Source organism: Colletotrichum chrysophilum (genome assembly GCF_026319265.1).
Source record: "Colletotrichum chrysophilum strain AFK26 chromosome Unknown scaffold_39, whole genome shotgun sequence".
NCBI lineage: Eukaryota > Fungi > Ascomycota > Sordariomycetes > Glomerellales > Glomerellaceae > Colletotrichum > Colletotrichum chrysophilum.
The window spans coordinates 46,479-65,158 of record NW_026517326.1 but is presented as its reverse complement, the minus strand read 5'-3'; the positions used below and the strand labels follow the sequence as shown (position 1 = coordinate 65,158).

The 18,680-nt window shown below is 54.1% G+C and overlaps 7 protein-coding genes across 7 annotated transcripts; 4 read left to right on the top strand and 3 right to left on the bottom strand.

Annotated features, from left to right (window-relative positions):
• Positions 1-641: 641 nt before the first annotated feature.
• COL26b_005651 (uncharacterized protein) lies at positions 642-1,307 on the bottom strand (the record flags this gene model as incomplete). Its single annotated transcript, XM_053178491.1, has 3 exons — positions 642-920; positions 973-1,218; positions 1,269-1,307. 3 exons carry the CDS (start codon positions 1,305-1,307, stop codon positions 642-644), a joined length of 564 nt encoding a protein of 187 aa, XP_053037502.1.
• Positions 1,308-2,513: 1,206 nt separating this feature from the next.
• On the top strand, positions 2,514-3,285 carry COL26b_005650 (uncharacterized protein; the record flags this gene model as incomplete). The annotated part of the gene is made up of 2 exons (XM_053178490.1): positions 2,514-3,167; positions 3,223-3,285. 2 exons carry the CDS (start codon positions 2,514-2,516, stop codon positions 3,283-3,285), a joined length of 717 nt encoding a protein of 238 aa, XP_053037501.1.
• Positions 3,286-6,066: 2,781 nt separating this feature from the next.
• COL26b_005649 (uncharacterized protein) lies at positions 6,067-7,488 on the top strand (the record flags this gene model as incomplete). The annotated part of the gene is made up of 3 exons (XM_053178489.1): positions 6,067-6,621; positions 6,890-7,372; positions 7,456-7,488. The coding sequence occupies 3 exons, from the start codon at positions 6,067-6,069 to the stop codon at positions 7,486-7,488; spliced, it is 1,071 nt and encodes a 356-aa protein (XP_053037500.1).
• A 999-nt stretch (positions 7,489-8,487) lies between these two features.
• Positions 8,488-11,142, top strand: COL26b_005648 (uncharacterized protein; the record flags this gene model as incomplete). The annotated part of the gene is made up of 1 exon (XM_053178488.1): positions 8,488-11,142. One exon carries the CDS (start codon positions 8,488-8,490, stop codon positions 11,140-11,142), a length of 2,655 nt encoding a protein of 884 aa, XP_053037499.1.
• Positions 11,143-11,739: 597 nt separating this feature from the next.
• On the bottom strand, positions 11,740-13,072 carry COL26b_005647 (uncharacterized protein; the record flags this gene model as incomplete). Its single annotated transcript, XM_053178487.1, has 2 exons — positions 11,740-12,024; positions 12,083-13,072. 2 exons carry the CDS (start codon positions 13,070-13,072, stop codon positions 11,740-11,742), a joined length of 1,275 nt encoding a protein of 424 aa, XP_053037498.1.
• Positions 13,073-14,701: 1,629 nt separating this feature from the next.
• Positions 14,702-15,526, top strand: COL26b_005646 (uncharacterized protein; the record flags this gene model as incomplete). The annotated part of the gene is made up of 1 exon (XM_053178486.1): positions 14,702-15,526. The coding sequence occupies one exon, from the start codon at positions 14,702-14,704 to the stop codon at positions 15,524-15,526; it is 825 nt and encodes a 274-aa protein (XP_053037497.1).
• A 1,078-nt stretch (positions 15,527-16,604) lies between these two features.
• Positions 16,605-18,308, bottom strand: COL26b_005645 (uncharacterized protein; the record flags this gene model as incomplete). Its single annotated transcript, XM_053178485.1, has 4 exons — positions 16,605-16,782; positions 16,861-17,630; positions 17,691-17,834; positions 17,994-18,308. The coding sequence occupies 4 exons, from the start codon at positions 18,306-18,308 to the stop codon at positions 16,605-16,607; spliced, it is 1,407 nt and encodes a 468-aa protein (XP_053037496.1).
• Between the last annotated feature and the right edge of the window lie 372 nt (positions 18,309-18,680).

The following is an 18,680-nucleotide window of genomic DNA, read 5'->3' as shown; positions in this document are numbered from 1 at the left end:
CGGCTCCGCATAGCGGCTTGCTGAGGGTTGTCCTGTTCTCCGTGGATTTCCTTCCGTTCCCGGCCCCCTAAATAAAATCCCATGTGAACACCTTTCCTTATCAGCCGAGTACGACGACTTTTCCTGGTATTTGACTGTGGGGTGGTCTCAACAGACTATTTTGAGATTTGTTTTTTGAATTATTGTAGTAAACCCCGCCATTCCTTGGCCTTTACGGCGTCGTCCCGTTTGTAAAACTTTGCGCTGCCCATGCAACGCCGACCACTATGCGAATCTGCGTGGAGATTTCGCTCTGATTTTTCCGACGTGAGGCCGTGGTTTGGACAAACACAGTAACATTTACTTAGGTAAGCTAGGTAAACGCAACAGTATCTTCCAGACGAAAGTAGGTGGCCGTAAGGCACCAAAAATCGAGCCCGCATTTTAAACATCTGAATAACATCCTACGTATCCCGTGCCACGCTCTAATCGACATCAATGCTGGACCGCGACATTAACCCCCGCCCGCCCGTTAACTAAACCTATCCACAACCGGAGATGAGTACATGGAACGCTCCAGGTGACCAGCGCAACTGTGCTCGACTGTTCGACAAGCTCTGTTGATTCGCAACACATCATCCCGGAAGACATCTCTCAATGCCTTAAACATATGCCCTTCCCCCACCAGCGCGGTTCCTCCTCCAGACCAAGAAAACTAGAGCAATCGTTGCCAGGACAAAGCCACAAGTTACGAACTGCATTGCTTGATCAGCCGTTGCTTTCTTACAGTTAGCTTGAAGTTGCCAGAGCTCTGCGTAGGTCGTCTTCTTGTTGTTGAGAAGGATCATGCCGCGGTTGATGATGTCGTTATTGACGAGTTCAAGCGGACTCGTCCCGGTGGAAGCGCCACAGTCAACCCCACGGAGGCCAATTGCGAATGCCTATTATTGTCAGAAATTGGAGATTTGCAACGTCAACCATTGTATAACGTACTATGCCACCGGCAAGAAGCAGTATTCCACTGACGGCATCGGCACCCATCACAATAATCGCAGGGATAGCATCGAAGAAAGTTGCAATGATGCCGAGAATTGCAACAGCCAGTCCGAAACCACCGCAGAACGCGCTGTATTTTGTAGTTGTGGGTGCGTCGATCTCGGTTTCCGCGCTACCATTGGTAGGTGGCAGAGGCTTGGTGAGCTCAATGGATAAGGCGAGGACAACGATCGCCATGATGGCCTGCGCGGTGTTAGTCGGAGAATTTCAGAAAACAGTAGCCGGATACAAACCTGAAGGCCCCAAACGCCTGCGCTGACAAACTTGAGCATCGTGTCGATCGATTGACAAGAATAAGATTATAATTGGGAGTCTACGTCGAGAGTGTTGCGAGGTGGTCTCACGCGGTCTTTTAAGGACGAATGTGCCAAGGACCTTGAGCAGGCCACACTGAAACATGCACCAAGATAACGGGGAAGCAACCCTCAAAAGTAGTAAAGGAATGTAGTTTGCCTTTAAGTATGTGACTCAAACGCTCACAGACACAAGGTTGGGCGATAGCAGACTGGTAACACCAGGCACCAACGACTGTCAATCCAACCTCCAATGTAACTCTCAAGGCGGCACAGCACGATATTCCTCGTCCAAGCGTTCAGCCCGGTGACACATAAATGAGAGCCATGCATGTTTGCGCTCGAATACAAGGCACAGCTCGTCCGAGGCGGCAAAGTGCAGATCGACGAGCCAGTGATTCTCCTAGACGCCTGCCGAGCAAGACATTGTATCGCTACACGAGAACTGCCTCGCCCGCCCCTGGAAGGATGTCGCGGATGCTTCAAATTTTCACGCCAGCATCTGTCTTTGAGCAGCTAACATGAGCCTGGCGTGGGCTCGCTGGGACTACTGTCTCAGACGGGGGGATTAGCATGAGGAGGATGACGGTTGGAGCAGTGTAGGATTCGCGAGGCTGGCTGGCTTGCCATGCACATGGAACCAACAATGTTGTCGGTGGGCTGAGCTGTGAGGATCAGCAGCCGTTGGTTCATGTTGCTATTGGTGCTGGGATGAGATGTCGTTGAGACTTGCTTTTCGCTAATTTAAGACGAGTTGGGCAGTGCCTTGCGCCCTGCCTTCTGCCGCTTGCCTGTCGTTGCCTGGGGTCGGGTGGAGACCGGCCGCAAACGCTCGAGATCCCCGCCATCGTCCCATCAAGACCAGGAAGGGAAACTCCAGGTAGGCAGCTTACCTAAGGGTGCTATCGTCTTATCTTCCCTCAGGCCTTATCGATAAGAAACCGCCGATGACCTTCCATCACAGTCCCTCCACTCCGAACCAAGACCGGGATAAGTGGGCCCATGCCAAAATTCCGCAGGTCGCATCCGTCACTTTCCCGCATTTGGACGCACGGTCCAAGTCGCGATTGAGTGCCCAAATTTTTTCGATGCTTCCATCATCGGCCGCACAAGCCTACGTCTCCTGCCCTCTGACCAACTCCGATCCCCGGCATCAATCCACTCGCCACGTCCACGATTCTCGCCATGTCGTCGCTTTGGGATACGTTTTCTGGACGCAAGTCTGCTCAGAAGGAGACGGGCGCCTCGCAAAGCCCCGCGCCATCTCAAGCACCCACAACCCTCCAGACTGCGCCCACCCATTTCGACCCGTCAGCAGGATCTGGTGTCGAGTCTTTCCTCCAGAGCTCTGCCTTTGCAGACCCCGCACAACTACACCCCCTGTCCGGCCTGAACAAGGACACTCTCGAATACCTCTCTCTCGAAGATGCCGCTCTGAACGATGTGCCCGGCGGCCAGTCCGTTCTCCCCTCCCGAGGCTTTACGGATGATCTCTGCTACGGAACCGGTGTCACATACTTGGCGGCCTTGTCGATAGGAGGAGCCTGGGGTATGCAGGAGGGCCTCAGGAGGTCTGCGAACCAGCCTCCGAAGCTGCGTCTGAACTCGGTTCTCAACGCCGTCACCCGCCGTGGTCCCTTCCTCGGCAACTCGGCCGGTGTGGTCGCCATCACCTACAACCTCTTCAACTCCAGCATCGGCTACTTCAGAGGGAAGCACGATGCCGCGAACTCCATTTTGGCGGGCGGATTGAGCGGAATGGTTTTCAAGAGTACGCGAGGTGTGCGGCCCATGTTGATTTCTGGTGGTATTGTGGCCTCCGTAGCCGGTGCCTGGGCTGTAAGTTTTCAAATTGCACGCAATTATGATTCTGGTTCTCTTACGCTTCGACTAGGTTATTCGCCGAACTTTCTTCGCCATCCCTGAACCCACGGCTTCAGAGCACGCCCATTTGTAATTTCACGACATAACACCTCTCACGACCTCTCCTCGTTGAACCCCACCAATAATGAAACTCTTTTATCATTTTCGGATCACCATGGATCTGTGGATGGCAATGCTCGCTTGATACGAGCTTCTTCTGTCTGTTGTTTGAGTAGGAATTTAGAGAGCCTTAGAGGAGTCTTGGGCATTTGGACGGACGATCTCTCCTCTAGTGGACCCGTGTATAGTATCTGGGAAGAAGCATTAGACGACCGCATCATTGGGTGGTAGTGGTGGGCGTTCAGTACTCGTCAACCAAAAAAAATAAAAGACATTCAACAATACTGCCACACTCGTTTGGAGGAATGCTAACTGTGCTTGCTTTCAGGCGCAATTTCTTGCCTTGAAAGCCATCATCGGAGGGGGGTGCCTGTTCCCTCCACGTCAACACCACTTTCGGTAGGTCTCTTCAAATAGTTGCTCCCTCATCTCCCGACATACTCACGAACTTTCGCGTCGACAATCACTCGACTACCAACACTATGACACAACGGCCAATCTTCAAGGATGTAGCCAGCGGCCTCGTTGAGCTCAAGCTGGACAACATGCGGGCAAGATTCCGCCGTAGCGATCTCACGAGCCTTCAATTTCCGTTACCTTCGGGTGAGTTGCGCGTCGATGACGAATTCGGTGGTCACATCGTCCTCTCCAGCGACACGTCAAGCCCGCTTCCAGAGGGAAAGCAGTACCTACATGACAGCCTGCAAGCGCGATCCGACGCTCTTCAGGACACAATCCGTATAAGGTCGATCGAGTTCATGCTGTCTCTACACAACTTCCTGGACCAAGAGCTCCTGAGGCTTGGAGCAGGATACCCACCGAGACCCCGATCTCTCCACGACCCTAGTTGGCTAGATGAGAAGGTTGGTGCACATCTTCAGTCAATTTTAGAAGTTTTGCATTGACGCCGATAACTTAGGTTCAGGCGGTTGCCCTAGCCAGACTAGAAACTCTCCACGCGTATCCCCTCCTTGATCATGACAGCTTCAAGATCGCGATCGTTCATCTCGGCGAAGATGGCGCGACGGCTTTGGATATGCTGGTATGGCCAAATTGGGCCACCTTCGAGCCTTTCATCGGGAACATTGAACGCATCCATTCTCGGTCGACCCGTTCCATCCACTCCTGGTCAACTACTCATCAATTATATCTTCACATTGCTACCTTCGCCGCCAAAAACAGTCCCCATCCCCCGAACAGGGGAAGTGCAATTACTTACAAGGCATGGCTTGAGGAACTTGACAAGAAGAAAGGCAAATGGATATTTCGCACCTTCTACAACGCCGAGTCAATATTCCGCCCTGAGCTTTAGGGGCCTCAGCAGGAACTGGGCGATGCAGATTCGTTCGATGGCATGATGAAGGACGTGCAGAACGGAAGAAAGGTCGTCGCCGTGGCAAAGGTGAGTATCCTTACTCGGTGAAAATCGGCGCAGATCTCTGACTAGGTGAACCGTTCCGGAGACATAGGCTTGGGAAGTCAGACTGCAGAAAGAGCTGCCGCGGCTCAGGGATTTCCAGCGTTCTGTCCCCGAGAACGCTGGCCAACCGGAAGACCCAGTCAATGTTGGCAGGTTTGCCTTTTTTTAAGGCCACCGATCTCCAGATGGACGAGGAGAATGGCCTCGGGACTTTGAATGATTAAATGAGGACATTCTAGCCCAGGTCGAAGGATATTAGTGGAAAACGGCGGCACTTCGCTTGCCATTCGGGCTGTTGAAACGTTCGTCTCTGTAGAATATTTCGGTTTCTCTTCTTAGCCAAGTTGCCTTTGTGTAACAACACAATTGCCTGGATTTTTCGCTGGTACCTTATTTCATTATTCTGCCGTCGAACTCCGTGCGACGCAGCGCGAGCATTGCGGTTTCATTCCAGGAGAATCGGTGCTTTTCCGTCTTGATCTCTCTTCCCTTCTCTAGTAATTTACAACGGAGCGTGAGGCAAATGGTGCCTGCCTTGCTGCATTGAGCAGGTGGTATGGATAACATGGGTTGCAAAAAAGTCGCCAGAGTGGGAGCGACCGGTCTTCACTTGGCTTCTCAGTCGTCACAATTTCGTCCCGTATGTGGCCAGGCTACACTTATTCTTCCGATCAACACCACTTTTCTGGCCCTGCTTCTTCCGACAACAATCCAACCCCTTACGATTTGGTCAAGATGTGTGGCTGCTGGCCCTTTTCAGGCGCTCACTACGACAACGAAGATCCCCCTCATGTATACCGTTACGTGTGGGATGGTCAGCGATATGTCATGGAGATAGTAAGTGGATGGTTTCACGGTTCCCTTAGTTTCTCTTTCTACATCCCCTTCCTCTGATCTCGCTGTGCTTCCACGGGGACCGCCACAAAGGCGTCGTCCCTTGAATCTGTCTTCTTTGCGCTGCTATTGTAGCCTCATCCCCGCTTAGTCGTGGTGTGATATTATGGCTGAGGAGTCCAGGCCGAAAAGACCAGGCCGCGATGGCTTCAATGCGGCTGGGTGAGGTTTTTCTGGACCTGGCCCTAGGGTCGTGTCTTTTCTTTTCTCCTCTTGCCATCTCTTCCACAAACTTCACTTTGGCCCCATTCACTTCAGATTGAGATGGAGTGAAGGAGACCTCATCAATCCAGCTTTCAACTTTGAGGCGAGCCCTGCGCTGGAAGCTTCTTCTTGAATCTCGACCCTTCAACCCCTGATCAAATCAAACATTTCCCAGGAGGCTGGCCAGGATCAACATCGACTCTGAATATCACTACCCAGCCAAGCCCTGCCGAAAAAATGAAGTCTCCCAAGGTCAAGACGAGTGCCAACAACACTGGTGGACCTCGCCAGGTTCATTTCAAGGAGGGCAGCAGCCACAGCTCTGGTAGCCCTTTCCCCATCACCCAAGGACCCGATACCTCGACCACCTCGACCGCCTCGACCGCTCCTGCCTCAGACAACCACGAAGACGAGGAGCCTGTACCCGGCGTCTTCCTTCACACATCCTCCAACCCTTCTGCCTCGGTCAATCTTGGTTACAACTTTCCACCTTCAACACCTTTCGGCCAGGTCCCTCCTCAGCCAACCTACGGCCCTTTCATCCCCCAAACTTCGACCCATCCCGTCTTCGCTGCTGAGGCGAACGCTTTCGCACCTTTTGGAAAATTCAATCCGTTTGGTCTTCAAGCTCCTGCCTACGTCAACATGGCCGACTACCAGAACGTCGCTCCGCCTGCCGGAGGTCTTCACTTCCAGCCGCCGGTCCCTGACACTTCTCACGGCGTCATGCAGCACGTCTACGTGCCTCGCTATGACAACGGCGCGCCTCCTCACCCTGGCTATGCTTACCATGTCGGTCCTCCTCAAGTTCAGATTCTCCCACTTGCCACTACTACCCTCGTTGCGCAGCAGCCTGCTCCCGTCTTGCTGAATGCGCCCCTCGTCCTTTATTATTATGCAAGTCACCATACATTCACACATCTCAAAATTCTAATTTCCATTGGCGCAGAGAGCCAAGTGGTTTTTGGCATGTGTTTGTTTGCTCGCAACCTTCTTCTCGTTATCAATTCATTTTGCCTCGCCAACTCTCAGACGAAACTATACTGACTTGGGATCACAGCAGCCGCCCCCCAACAACGTCACCTACATCGGCCAAGCTCCTCCTCCCAACCCTCCCGTCATGATCGCCCAGCAGCCTATCATGCAGCCTGGAATGGCCATGCAGAACCCGCCCATCATGCTCCAGGGCCCTCCCCAAGTCATAAACGGCGCCCCCATGTTCCAGGGTCCTCCTCCTATGGGCATGAACATGCCCCCCAACATGGGCGGTGGCGGCGGTCCCGTCTTTGCAGGTAATGGTGGTTTTCCTCCTGATGTCACTGGCTTTGGAAAGACGGCTGGCGAGATAGCCATGGAACAGGCGCAGTTCGCCTACGCCAATGGCTTGTTTGAGCCTCAGGACTTCAAGCCTGCTGATGACGACCCGTCTCGTTATTATCCTGTTCGCGAGGTTGACGGTAATTGGACCCAGCGCAACCGTTTTACTATTGACAACCTCGGCGATTGTCGCTGGTATGTCACTAACGAGGGCTTTTTCTACGCCGTTCGTCTGCCCAACTAGGCAGACTATTTGCTGTAAGTCCAACCTTTTTGTCAATTCTAGGACAGTCAACTCACTCCGCGCAGCGATACCCTACATCACAGGTCCCCGAGACCTGAACTGTAAGCGATGACAATCGCAGAATTTGCTTGTTAGTTTCCTCATCAAACTTCTTTGCCGAGCCATCTTGCTGATCTTGGTAGTTCATTCGGACGCCCCCGGACGACTTCCCAACTAGACTTCCAGTCTTCGAGGTATGCTGGATTCGTGCCAGAGAAGTGATGATAGCCATACTGACGTGATGTCAATCCAGAACTGCCTCGCGTTCTCATAATTGGACACGAAATGTCCAGAGCCAGCTCCACGGCAGATACTGGGATGAACTGGGAGACAGGACGAGGGTAAATTGGATGGCTGGACTTTTCTTATGTTCATGGTTTCGAGGCACATTTGGACGAAATCACGTCAATTGTGCGTGCCACAAGAGAGATGGGTGGCTTTCTTGATATAAGAGCGGAGGCAGTCTCCACGTCGACGGTCCGTGATTGTCAGATGCCGGCCCAGTTCTTCCAAACCTGGAATTTCCGTAGTTGAAAAAGAAAATGCACAACCTTTTCGCGATGCTCTCCAAGATTCAGGATAATTTCTTCGCATGCGACTCAGATGTGTTAGTGACGTACTTTCTGTAAGGGACGTAATAAAATCTGCCACCCACCCTAGCCCGCTTGGTGAGAATGGCAAAGGTGCCATGATGATTCTATCGTCTTGGAAAACAATCTTTCTATCTGCTTGAAATACGCTCTTTCCCGTTATTCAATTTCTGTATCAGTCATGAATTATAGCGACCCAAAAAGCTCGTCTGGCAGGTGGGAGGTGGCAGAGGTTGTTCCTTCCCAAAATTTGAGGCGATAAAGACCAACTTCCCCTTGCCTCACGCAACTGCTGCTCTGCCGCGCTTTTCCAAGTCCACATCAGAGAAAAAAGCTCCTCTACAACCAAAACTTCCTCCTCACTGACTTTGAGCGAATTCTTCTTCTGCAGACCCTCCTGTAATCTGCAAACACGTCTAAGTCTCCAAACTTTCATGCACGGCTAACTTAGTCTAGGTCGCTGCTGCCATGACGGTTAAGGGCAGAAGTTCCACGCTCTGTGAATGGGCTCTTGGAGTCAGCGTAGAGGAGTATTGCGACTCAGTTCAGCGGCGCAGGCGCAAGACATCGATTGGCCGACAGCGCATCAGCGTCGAGATCTCGACTGACGAGGAGTCTGAAGAGGACACCGTCAAGATCACATATCCACGCGCCGGGAGCAAGAGCTCTGCTGCCCGACCATCCAATATCAAGAAGGTGCGCTTTCAGGGAGCACCCAAGCCCGCATTGAAAGCGGCCGATTCAGACGCCGAATCTTCAGGTGATTCAGAACCCGATCCGGACTGCAAGTGCCGGGACTGTAAGATAGGGCGCAGGAGACTAAGAAAGGCAGGAAAAGGCGACAAGGAGAAGGCTGCTGAGGCTGAAACCTCTGAAGAGGAGTCCAAGCCAAACGAAAAGAAGAAGTCGAAGGTCGACAAGAAGAGCAAGAAGGTAATCGAATCATCATCGGAGAGCGACGACAGCGATGCTGAGACGACAGAGACCGATACAGAGACCGAGGATGAGGCATCGCCGCCTCCTAAGAAGACAAAGGACAAGAAGGAGAGCAAGAAGAGCGCGAATAAATCCAAGGAAACGGCCGCAGCAGACGTCGAGCCTAACAATGTTGGCCCGACAAAGAAGGAGCGAGCCAAGAAGAACGACACGAAGAAAGAAAAGGCCAAGAAAGCTCGCGAGCCCGAGAAATTGAGACCCGAGGCCGCCTTACCTCCCAATCTCCGCCGCCCAAACCTCATCATGCCCATCCGAGCTGAGGTTCTACAGGTTGAGCATGCCATTGAAGGGGTTAAGGACCCCCGACCGAATGCTTTCCATGATTCGCAGCACGGCGTCGTTCGAGTCTATCACGGACCAGCATACGGCAATCCTTATGGACTACTGTATCCCGCGCGCGATCCTTCCAAGGCAACTCTGCCTTTAGGCATGCCTCATCCATTGCAGAACCCTTACTTCAACGGGTTTTCTAACACTGTGAATCCTGGCGACAACCACTCCAAGAGCCAGTCGCCATGGGGTGCTATTCCAGTCACCTACATGCCAGGAGGACCTCCGATGATGGCCCCGGTTGATCCGATGCAAATGCCGCAGATACCGCCTTACTGGGCTCCAGTGTCACCAGTCAAGATTTCTTCAGTCAAAGGGTCACCGAAGATGTCAGGGGCCAACCAGGCAGGAGACAGCAAAGAGAAGGGATGGGAAACGAATGTTGGTCCAGCGGGCGCCAAAGCTCCCTCCCCTGCAAAGAGCGCCAAGGTCCAGCCGTTGAACAACAATGTTGCACCAGCCTCTCCCATCAACATCAGTCTGACTGTCAATCCGAACACGCCTTGGGCCGAATTTGCGAACACCGTCAGCAAGAAGTCTAGTCCCAATAAAGACGGCTCACAAGCTGGGAGCAAGCAGGGATCCAACAACGGGAGCAAGAAGTCTTGGGGGTCCAAGAAGACCACCGATTGGCAGACTATACCCAGTGGTCAGCACCCAGACCTCGGATGGGGCACACCCGCGAAGAGTCAAGCGGGCAGCAACTCTGGGTGGCCCCAGACCACAGGAAGTAACTCTGCCTGGGGTCAAACTGGTGATGGCAATAATGACGCTTGGGGAACGACAGGTGGTTCAGGAAGTAATAGGAGCGGATCAGGAAGCAACAAGAGTGGCAGAAGCAACAGCGGCTGGAACAATTCTGGCAACGACCAGAAAAATGACACCTGGAACGATTCAGGCACTGGCCAACACAATGACGGTTGGAACACGTCAGGAAACGACACCGGCAATGATCCTTGGGGCTCGTCAGGCAATACCCAGGGCGATGCTGCTCAGGGAGCTTCTGGCGGCGACAATGTCTGGGGAGCGACGACAAACAACAATACTTGGGGAGACTCGGGCAACAACAACGGAAACAATAACCAGACAATGAACACAGACGGCTGGGGAGCCTCTAACGGTAACACAGGCGACACCTGGGCTACAGGAGGCAATTACAATAATTGGGCAACAGCCTCTAATCATTCGAACAGCTCGAAGAAGTCGAACAAAAGCAAAAACGGGGGAGGAAGCAACCGAAGCGCCAGTGGCAACCAGCAGCCACCTCCCAATTGGGATAATCAGAGCAATAATGTCGGATTTTCTGGACGGGTTGTCTCGAGTGGTTCCAACAACTCGCATCAGTCACGAAAGAGCCAAGCACCGCCGTCGAACTCAGGTTGGGACAACAACGCTGGTCCTTCGACGAACAGCCCCGTCGGTAACGCCTCCAACAAGAGCAATGGTTCAAAGAAGAGCTCCAAGAAGGGCTCAAACAAAGACGATGCCTGGAATGCTGGGAGCGGCGACAACAACCCAGCTTGGATCGTCGACAACAATACTGGACCGATGACGGTTAGCCCCAACGCTTCCCAAACGTCAAAGAAGAGCGAGAAGAGTGATAAGAATGCCACGACGGCGGGTGAGGGCGGCGGATGGGGGCCTGCTCCCGCTGGAGACGGCTGGAATCCGACCGGCACCGAGATGAGCAAGGGCTCCGGCAGCAGCAAGAGCATGCCGGGCGCCTGGGACCCTACACCGCCTTGGGGTGATACAAGCATGGCGCAATCTACCAACGGACTTGCGGATACTTGGTAGAGAAACAAGTGGACGAAACTTGAAGTCTGCGACAGGACCGGATATCCAAGTTTGATGCGATTAGAGGAAGTAACGGCGCCTGGGCGAAGGCTGCGTTTGCGAATTTGCTTGGGATCGAGGAACATAATTATCGTTTATGGATTTGAGACTGCGTTGGCTTGCGGTAGGCCGTTGGGCAGCAAGTTGCGTGAGGCGGAGTGCGGAGTTAGTTTCATGAGATTTGCGGCATAGGGCGCGCGCGGAATACCTAATTAGCTACGCTGGTGTCCTGATGAGGGACGAGGGTTAACACGGCAAAAGCGAATGAACAGGAACAGCACATAGACAGATACGGTTTCATCAAAGACATTCGCTGGTCAAGAGTGGACTCTTTTCCGAATTCAGGCCTACAGGATGCGCTACCTAGGAACAGTGAATGCTAGACAAACCGACGAAATCGCCGGATGCCTAGCATCTGGAAAGTGAAGACTGAGTGTACGAGGCAGAAAAGCCAATGAGCGAAGCTGGTGAGCAAAAACAGTGGGCAGGGCCACCTGCTGACGCCAGCCTTGACTGTACTGTAAGAAAACGAGTGATATCCGACACATAACCTCCCGTTTACTCCTCGTCGCTGGACTCCTCCTCCTCGGCCTCCTCGAGCCACTTGATGAAGGGCTCGGCGGCCTTGCGGACCTTCTTGGAGGTGGCGACATCGACGTACTTCTTACTGGCCTTGCTGCCCCACTTGATGGCGACCTCCTCGCTGAGCAGGTCGAAGTTGTAGTACAGCTGCAGGATCTTGACAATCTGAGTGTACAGCTCGGGGTGCTCCTTGCCGAGGCTGCCAATAAGGCGCTCGGTGCCACCAAGCAGAGCCTTCTCGTGGCGGTCAGAAGTGACAAACTACAGTGCGTGTTAGCGTATCTGCAAATACCAAGCCTCGAAGATCATGTCCACATACCTGCTTCATCATGCCGGAACGCTTGGGAATCTGGGCGAGAATGTTCTCGTCGAAGATGGTCTGAACCAGGACGAGGACGGAGCGGTGCTTGGTCTCGATGCCAAGCTCCTTGGCCTTGACGAAGATGTCAATGGAGTCGACGTTGTCAACACCGCCCTTAGCGGTGGCCTGGTCCTGGATCCAAGTGCCGAACTCGTCATAGACAGTGTTGCCACCGCCCTCGCCATCCTCATCCTCATCATCGCCGATGTTGAGCTTCTGCTTGAACTCACCGGGCAGCTGGGCCTGACGGGCCTTCACAGCCTCCTCGCTCATGTCCACGGCCCACTCGTGCTCAGCCGTCTCGTTGTCATCGAGCTCAGGGGCTTCCTTCTTCATCTTCTCCAGCTCGTCATCACTGCCAGCGTCCTGGTCGTCGGCGTCGTTGGATCCGTGATCGGAGCCCTCGCCGCCGCTTCCGCTTCCGTGGCCATTCTGGCCGTTCTCTTTGGCACCATTAGCCTTGGCGCGGCGAGCTGCCTTGCGCTCGGCCTTGTCCTTCTTGCCCTTCTTCGGCTGGTTCTTCAGGATGTAACTGCTGAGCTTCAGGCGCAGGTCAACTTCGGAACGCTGACCACACGCCTTGCAGTCGAGCAGAATACGTCCGTCCTTGATGTTGACGTCGGTCTCGGGGTTCTTGCACTTCTTGCAGAGAACGAACTTGTTGATGAAGCCGTCAAGGTGGTCTTGCAGCTTAGCGGCGTTGTGAGAACCGTTGATGATCCAGCGGTCGTCAGCGGGGTCGACGTTTGTCTGGGCGCCCAGCTCGAAGCCAAAGTACTTGATAACGTAGGCGCCAGGACGGGCAAGAGACTGAGCAACGCTGCTCAGGTTAACAATGACGGTCTTGATACCGTTGCCCTTGCCCTCGATCTTGGTGACGAGCTTTTCCATCTTGTAGCGATAGAAAGCGTCCTTGACATCGCGACGAACGTTGACGAGAGAAGCCATGATTGCGGTATTGTTATTGAGACGGCTGAAGGCCTTTGGTAGTAGAAGGTTGTAGTTGTTATTTTCTTGGAGATTAGGATAGCGTGGTAAGGCTCAGGAAGCGAAGCTGGTAGTGATGCTGGGCTGTCGAGCGGACGAGGGGCATGAAGAAGGCGTGATTCGTCGGAGTAGTATCGGTCGAATCGGTAGTTGTTGGGAAGCTGGAAGGGAGCAAGAAGGCGGACTCAATGCTCAGCGGGTGGATCGATGGACATAGGGTAAAGCGAGACTGGATCGTCTTTGCTGTCGATAATTCATAGAATCCTCTGGGAAGTGGACTTCAGCCGACTGAACTGATGTTGGGGCTACAAGGTTTCCGCGCTATGCGAAATGATTGCAGCTTGGGGACGAAGTGTCTGAAGACGGTGGTCTTGTCGTGCTGATACATAAACTGCTATGTGGTTTGTACCGCGTGAGGGTGTTGGGTTATGTTCAACTCTCGCGAGGATCGGGGACTCGGCGGTCGAACGATACGAGGAGAGAGGATGCTGCTGGTGAATGCTGGTGATGTGTTGTTGTTGGGTGGTGGTGGCGATTTCTTCTTGTGCAAAAGTTTTTGTGTGCGAAACCGCGAGCGGCGCTAGAGTAGGATGGGATTGCCGAAGCAGGAGCAGAAGCAGACGGTGGGACTGCTGTTGCAGAAGATATGTCTTTTTCGCGAGATGAAGAGAGGTATCTCCGAGTGGAGGTCAGGATTTTGCGTGGTTTTTGTGTGCGGGAAAGAGGAGACACGGAGTTGACTGAGGTGGGCAGTGAGTGCAGAGTTTTGAAAAAAGACCGGAGTGGAGTGTGTGCGGGAGGAGCAGTGAGGGAGAGGAAGAGTCAGTGTCAGGAAGTTCGGAGACACATGGACAATAAAATCCCTTAATAATGGGGCCCAACCTTGCCGCCGCCTTACCACGCAGAACAAGCACTTGATTCACTGGTACGCCTTGTGATGGCGCATTTAGCTCTGCCCCTCCCTCATGTACCCTGTCTCTTAGAGGCACAGGGCGCCAATGTATCTACCAGCCGCACCTTCTTTGGCCTCAGAAGGTACAGACGGCACTGGACGGCGTAGACGGCAAGTCTGAAGCCTGACAGCGTGGTTCGCCCGTCTCGGCGAGCCTCTCGCAATTAAGCCTCCCTCCCTCAATGGCCCTCACGCTCCCTTCCTTTCTCCCGTCTTACAGCCCAAGTCCAACAAAGCCAATGGTGGCGTAATGTCCAACAGAATATGTCCTTGGAGCGTCGTCGTCGTAGTCGTTGTTTGCCCCACGTCCGCCCCCGCCATAGTGTACTCAGCATTCTGCGTACCAGTACAGATACAACATCAGTGTCCCAGACTCACCCAGTGGGTATCATCGAGTGTCCCACCTCAAACCAGTGCCCAGAATGTGAACCAGGGTGCATGCAGCACCACCGCACACTAAGCGAACGCGCCGCGTTGTACCTCGGCCACAGTCAGTCCACTTCTCACTGTCGCCATCATCAACCTCAACGTTGCAGTGCTGAGCTTCCACTCATCAACTACATCAACTGCGGCAGAGCAATCAAAACAATCACAGAGAAGTTAAGAGACTGTCAACCAGGAACACGCACGTACTCAAGATGCTTTTCATCGGCCTGACGGGATCAATCGCAACGGGGAAATCCACCGTCTCCTCCGTCCTCTCTAATGCTCCTTACTCCATTCCACTTATCGACGCCGACATCCTCGCCAGGGAGGTCGTCGAGCCGGGGACAAAAGGATACGCCGCCATTGTGAATTACTTCCTCCCGACGACTCCGGATCTCCTCATGCCGGTCTCCGACACGATGCCCGAAAATGGACCCACTGGCAAAGGACGTCCTCTCGACCGGCCTGCCCTTGGCCGCCGCGTCTTTGGCAACACGGAGGAGCGAAAACGTGACCGCGCTGTCCTCAACGGCATCGTTCACCCGGCCGTCCGCGGGGCCATGTATAAAGCCATCTTCCGGGCCTACATCCGCGGTCACTGGGCCGTCCTATTGGATGTGCCCCTTCTTTTTGAGAGCGGGCTTGACCGCATCTGCGGAACCGTCTTCGTCGTTGCCGTCAAGGACCCCGAGGTGCAGATGCAGCGACTCAGAGCTCGTGATCCCCATCTTTCTGCCGAGGACGCTCAGAATCGTGTGCTAAGTCAGACCGACGTAAGGCTCAAGGCGAAGAGATGCGAGGCGCGAGGTCCAGGCAAGGGAGTTGTGCTCTGGAATGACGGAACCAAGGATGATCTCAAGAGGGATATCGCCGAGGCCATTCGTCAGGTACAGGCATCGAGTCCCATTTGGTGGAATTGGCTGCTTCTGGCATGCCCTCCCGCGGCGGCAGCCATTGGGGCATGGCGGTTTTATCAAAATGTCCGCATCAACAAATCATGGGCTGAACAGGAGAGGGTCGAGAGAGCAAAGTTGTAATTGCGGGCAGCCTCTACTATGCGACACCAGGATGCACTTGCCCCATCGTTACACCCGTCAACGGGATTCTAAGAGACGGACTACATGACGAATGACGATAATAAAATAATCACACGAACCTTGAGTTGGGCTCAAGCACGCAAGCATACGAAAGAATCTCACAATTGCGGGCTATATTGCTCCCTGCCCTGCTCGTTCTTCCCTCGCCTGGGACATGCCCTGTGCGCGAATACCTATGCGATTGGACATGAAGGGGTTTCTGGTTTCCCATCGATGGACGGGACGTTGAAACACTGACAACTGCCCACCAGCAGCTTGACTTCCCGCGGGCCATCTCACCGGAAACTGCGACAGCCCCGCCGCAGGCACAGGCCAATCAATGGCCGTCCACGCCTCAGCAAGCGCAAATCGCACGCAGAGTGTCACAGTGTGGACGGTAGGGAGGGCAAGGCCGGCAAGGGAAACGGATGCTGACGCTGCTTCGGATGCAAATGGAAGGATCTCTTCGTTGCTTTCTCATCTGGGTTGCGGCGCAGAAACAAAAATAAATCTTTCAATTCCAGGGCAACCCATCTGTCACCTCCGCTATCAGGGGACCGCGCTACCTACCTAGGTAGTGTTGTACCTATTTTCTGCAGCCGCTGGGTTCGCCCCCGCCTCGATTCCCAGGCTCGCACACGAATACACCGGCGAGTACGGAGTAAATCCGAGCCAGTGAAACTTACTTGCGAACTGATGAGATTCTGTCCTGCAAGTCATCTGGACCGACGCATCTATACCTATCTGAAGTTTGCAGTCGTCCACGTAACCGCTTGAAAAATCAGGCCAGATTCTCTAAGCCGAAGCATTGCTGAGAGGTGGCACCAGTATGTAGTCGGATCGGGGCGGGCCAAGTCGTCTTACTCATCTTCTGCCCTTTCTACATCCCTCAGCCTCCACGCGACATATTTGGTGTCTGTCGAAGCCCTCCAGCGCCAACAGGAACAAAACGCCCAGCCATGATCTCCTGAACCTCGCCCCGGCCTTGCTATCTCTTTCAAACCTGTCCAGGACAAGTTCCATCTAAACCATGCGCCGATCACTCTCGTTTCTCGGCAATAGGAACAAACTGCAGCAAACACCTCTGGCCCAGGGGTCGTGACGAGATGAGCTGGTCAGACATGGCCATCGATTCGGCCGTCATGGATGTCTCAGGAAGTGTCGTGTAACGAGAATAAATGTCCGACAGGAGAATTTTCATCTCGGCCAGTGCCAGGCTACACGGTCAAGAATCAGTCTCTCAGTCGAGGGGAAGGGTGAATGAAGTATGCGCTGCACACCAGGGAAAAACTCACTGCTTTCCTACGCAACCCCGGCCACCGTTGGCAAATGCAAACATCAATCGTTTCCTCTCCGCATCCCCCGCCGGCCCCATCCATCGGCCAGGATCAAACAACTCTGGCCGGGGAAAGACGTCGCTGTTGATCCGATGAACCGAGTACGCCTGGCAGCTCACGATGGCCTTCTCCGGGATGAAGTGCCCGTCAATTGTGCGACCACCCTGGGGCACATACCGGGGAAGGGACATGGGGATGGCGGGGAAGACTCTGAGCCCCTCCTGCACTACAGCATCCAGGAATGGCAGCTTATCAAACGAGACCCCGGGGTTCTCCCGCAGTTCCCGCTGCAATTTCTCCTGGAATTGCATGGACCTGGGCTGCGAGAGCTCCCACATGAGAAAACACAACCCGTCGCCCGTGGTATCGATGCCGGCCGCCATGTGATCCAGATTCTCTCCCGCCTTGTCGGTCTGGTCCAAGTCGCTCGACTTCTCGTGCAGACGGCTCAGCAGGGTGAACGGCGCCGGGTCGGGCTGCCTGCTCGACTCCATCACAAAGTTGTCCGCGAGAGGCGTCTCACGAGGCTTGGCAAAGGCGTACAGCACCCCAGATAAAGCCTTGTGCAGGGCAGGGCTGTAGTGCTGAATGAGACGGTTCTGCAGGCTGTCGTCGGCGGCGACCTGGTGCATCATCTCCTCGTCCGCGGTGTCTTGGAGGCAGTTTGTGCCGTACGGATGGAATAGGTGATGTGTGACGCAATCGCAGGCGTATGAGTGCAGGCTCATCTACACCGGTGTGAGCACACTGCTGCGCGCGGCGACGGCCGCCGTTGCTCGATCACTCACAAAAATGTCATGGCTATTGCCCACAGAGGCCTCGCATCGCTTGATGAAGTTAAGAGACCTTTCCTGGATGCCACTTAAGGGCGCCGGGCGCAGCACGTTGCTGTTGGCGTAGCGGTCTGCGATGATTCTCTTACGCTTGGCGTGCTGTGTCGCACACTCGATAAGTCTCTAATCCTTCGACGGGGGGATTCTGGGGCCATACATCTTCCTTTTTCAGAGTGGTGAACATTGTCCTAGACGTTTGTGAGACAGGGAGACCGCCTGGGAAAAAATACTGCTTTGCTCCTACCTCCGACCATATACTCTGAATAGGTTATAGAACTCCGTCTTGTCATACCCGCTGCCCCCAGAACAGTATATCTCCTTGACAGCATCGTAGGAGGTAAAAGCCACCTCGTTCGGCGCTATACGGACGACGGGGCCGTATTCCTCGTGGAGGCGGTGTATATACTTGGTCCTTTGGGCGTGCCACTCATGCCATTTCAGAAGTAAGGAGGTGAAGGCGGATGCCCTCGGGCCGGGCAGTCTCCATAACGGGGAAGAAACACAGCGGGCGAGGTAGACAAGGGTGAGGACAACGGAGGCCGCTCCGAGGACGACGGGTGACAGAAGCAGCATGATGAAGTCTTGCCTCCAAGGGATCCGAAGGGACGGCCAGGGTGCTGGAAGAAAGAGGAAAAGGTGCCTCCAACAGGAAACAAAGGCGCCGTGATTCATGGACCGGAGCTCGAGTGACGCCGGGACCTCTTATCAGCTCCGGGCCGGCGACGATAGGTGCTGTTCAATCAGCGCGTTTCTATTCGTAAATGACCAAGCGCAGGCATGGCGTTTTAGGTAACCGGTACCCACTAGAGCCCCAAAATGGAGACGTGAGGGGCACCCGACATTGATCGCAATGACAACCCCTCCATCCCCCACCCTGCCACTTTGATTCTGGCAACGGACCATACATTCGCTTTAACACCCTCACTTGTTGGCCTAAAGAGGATG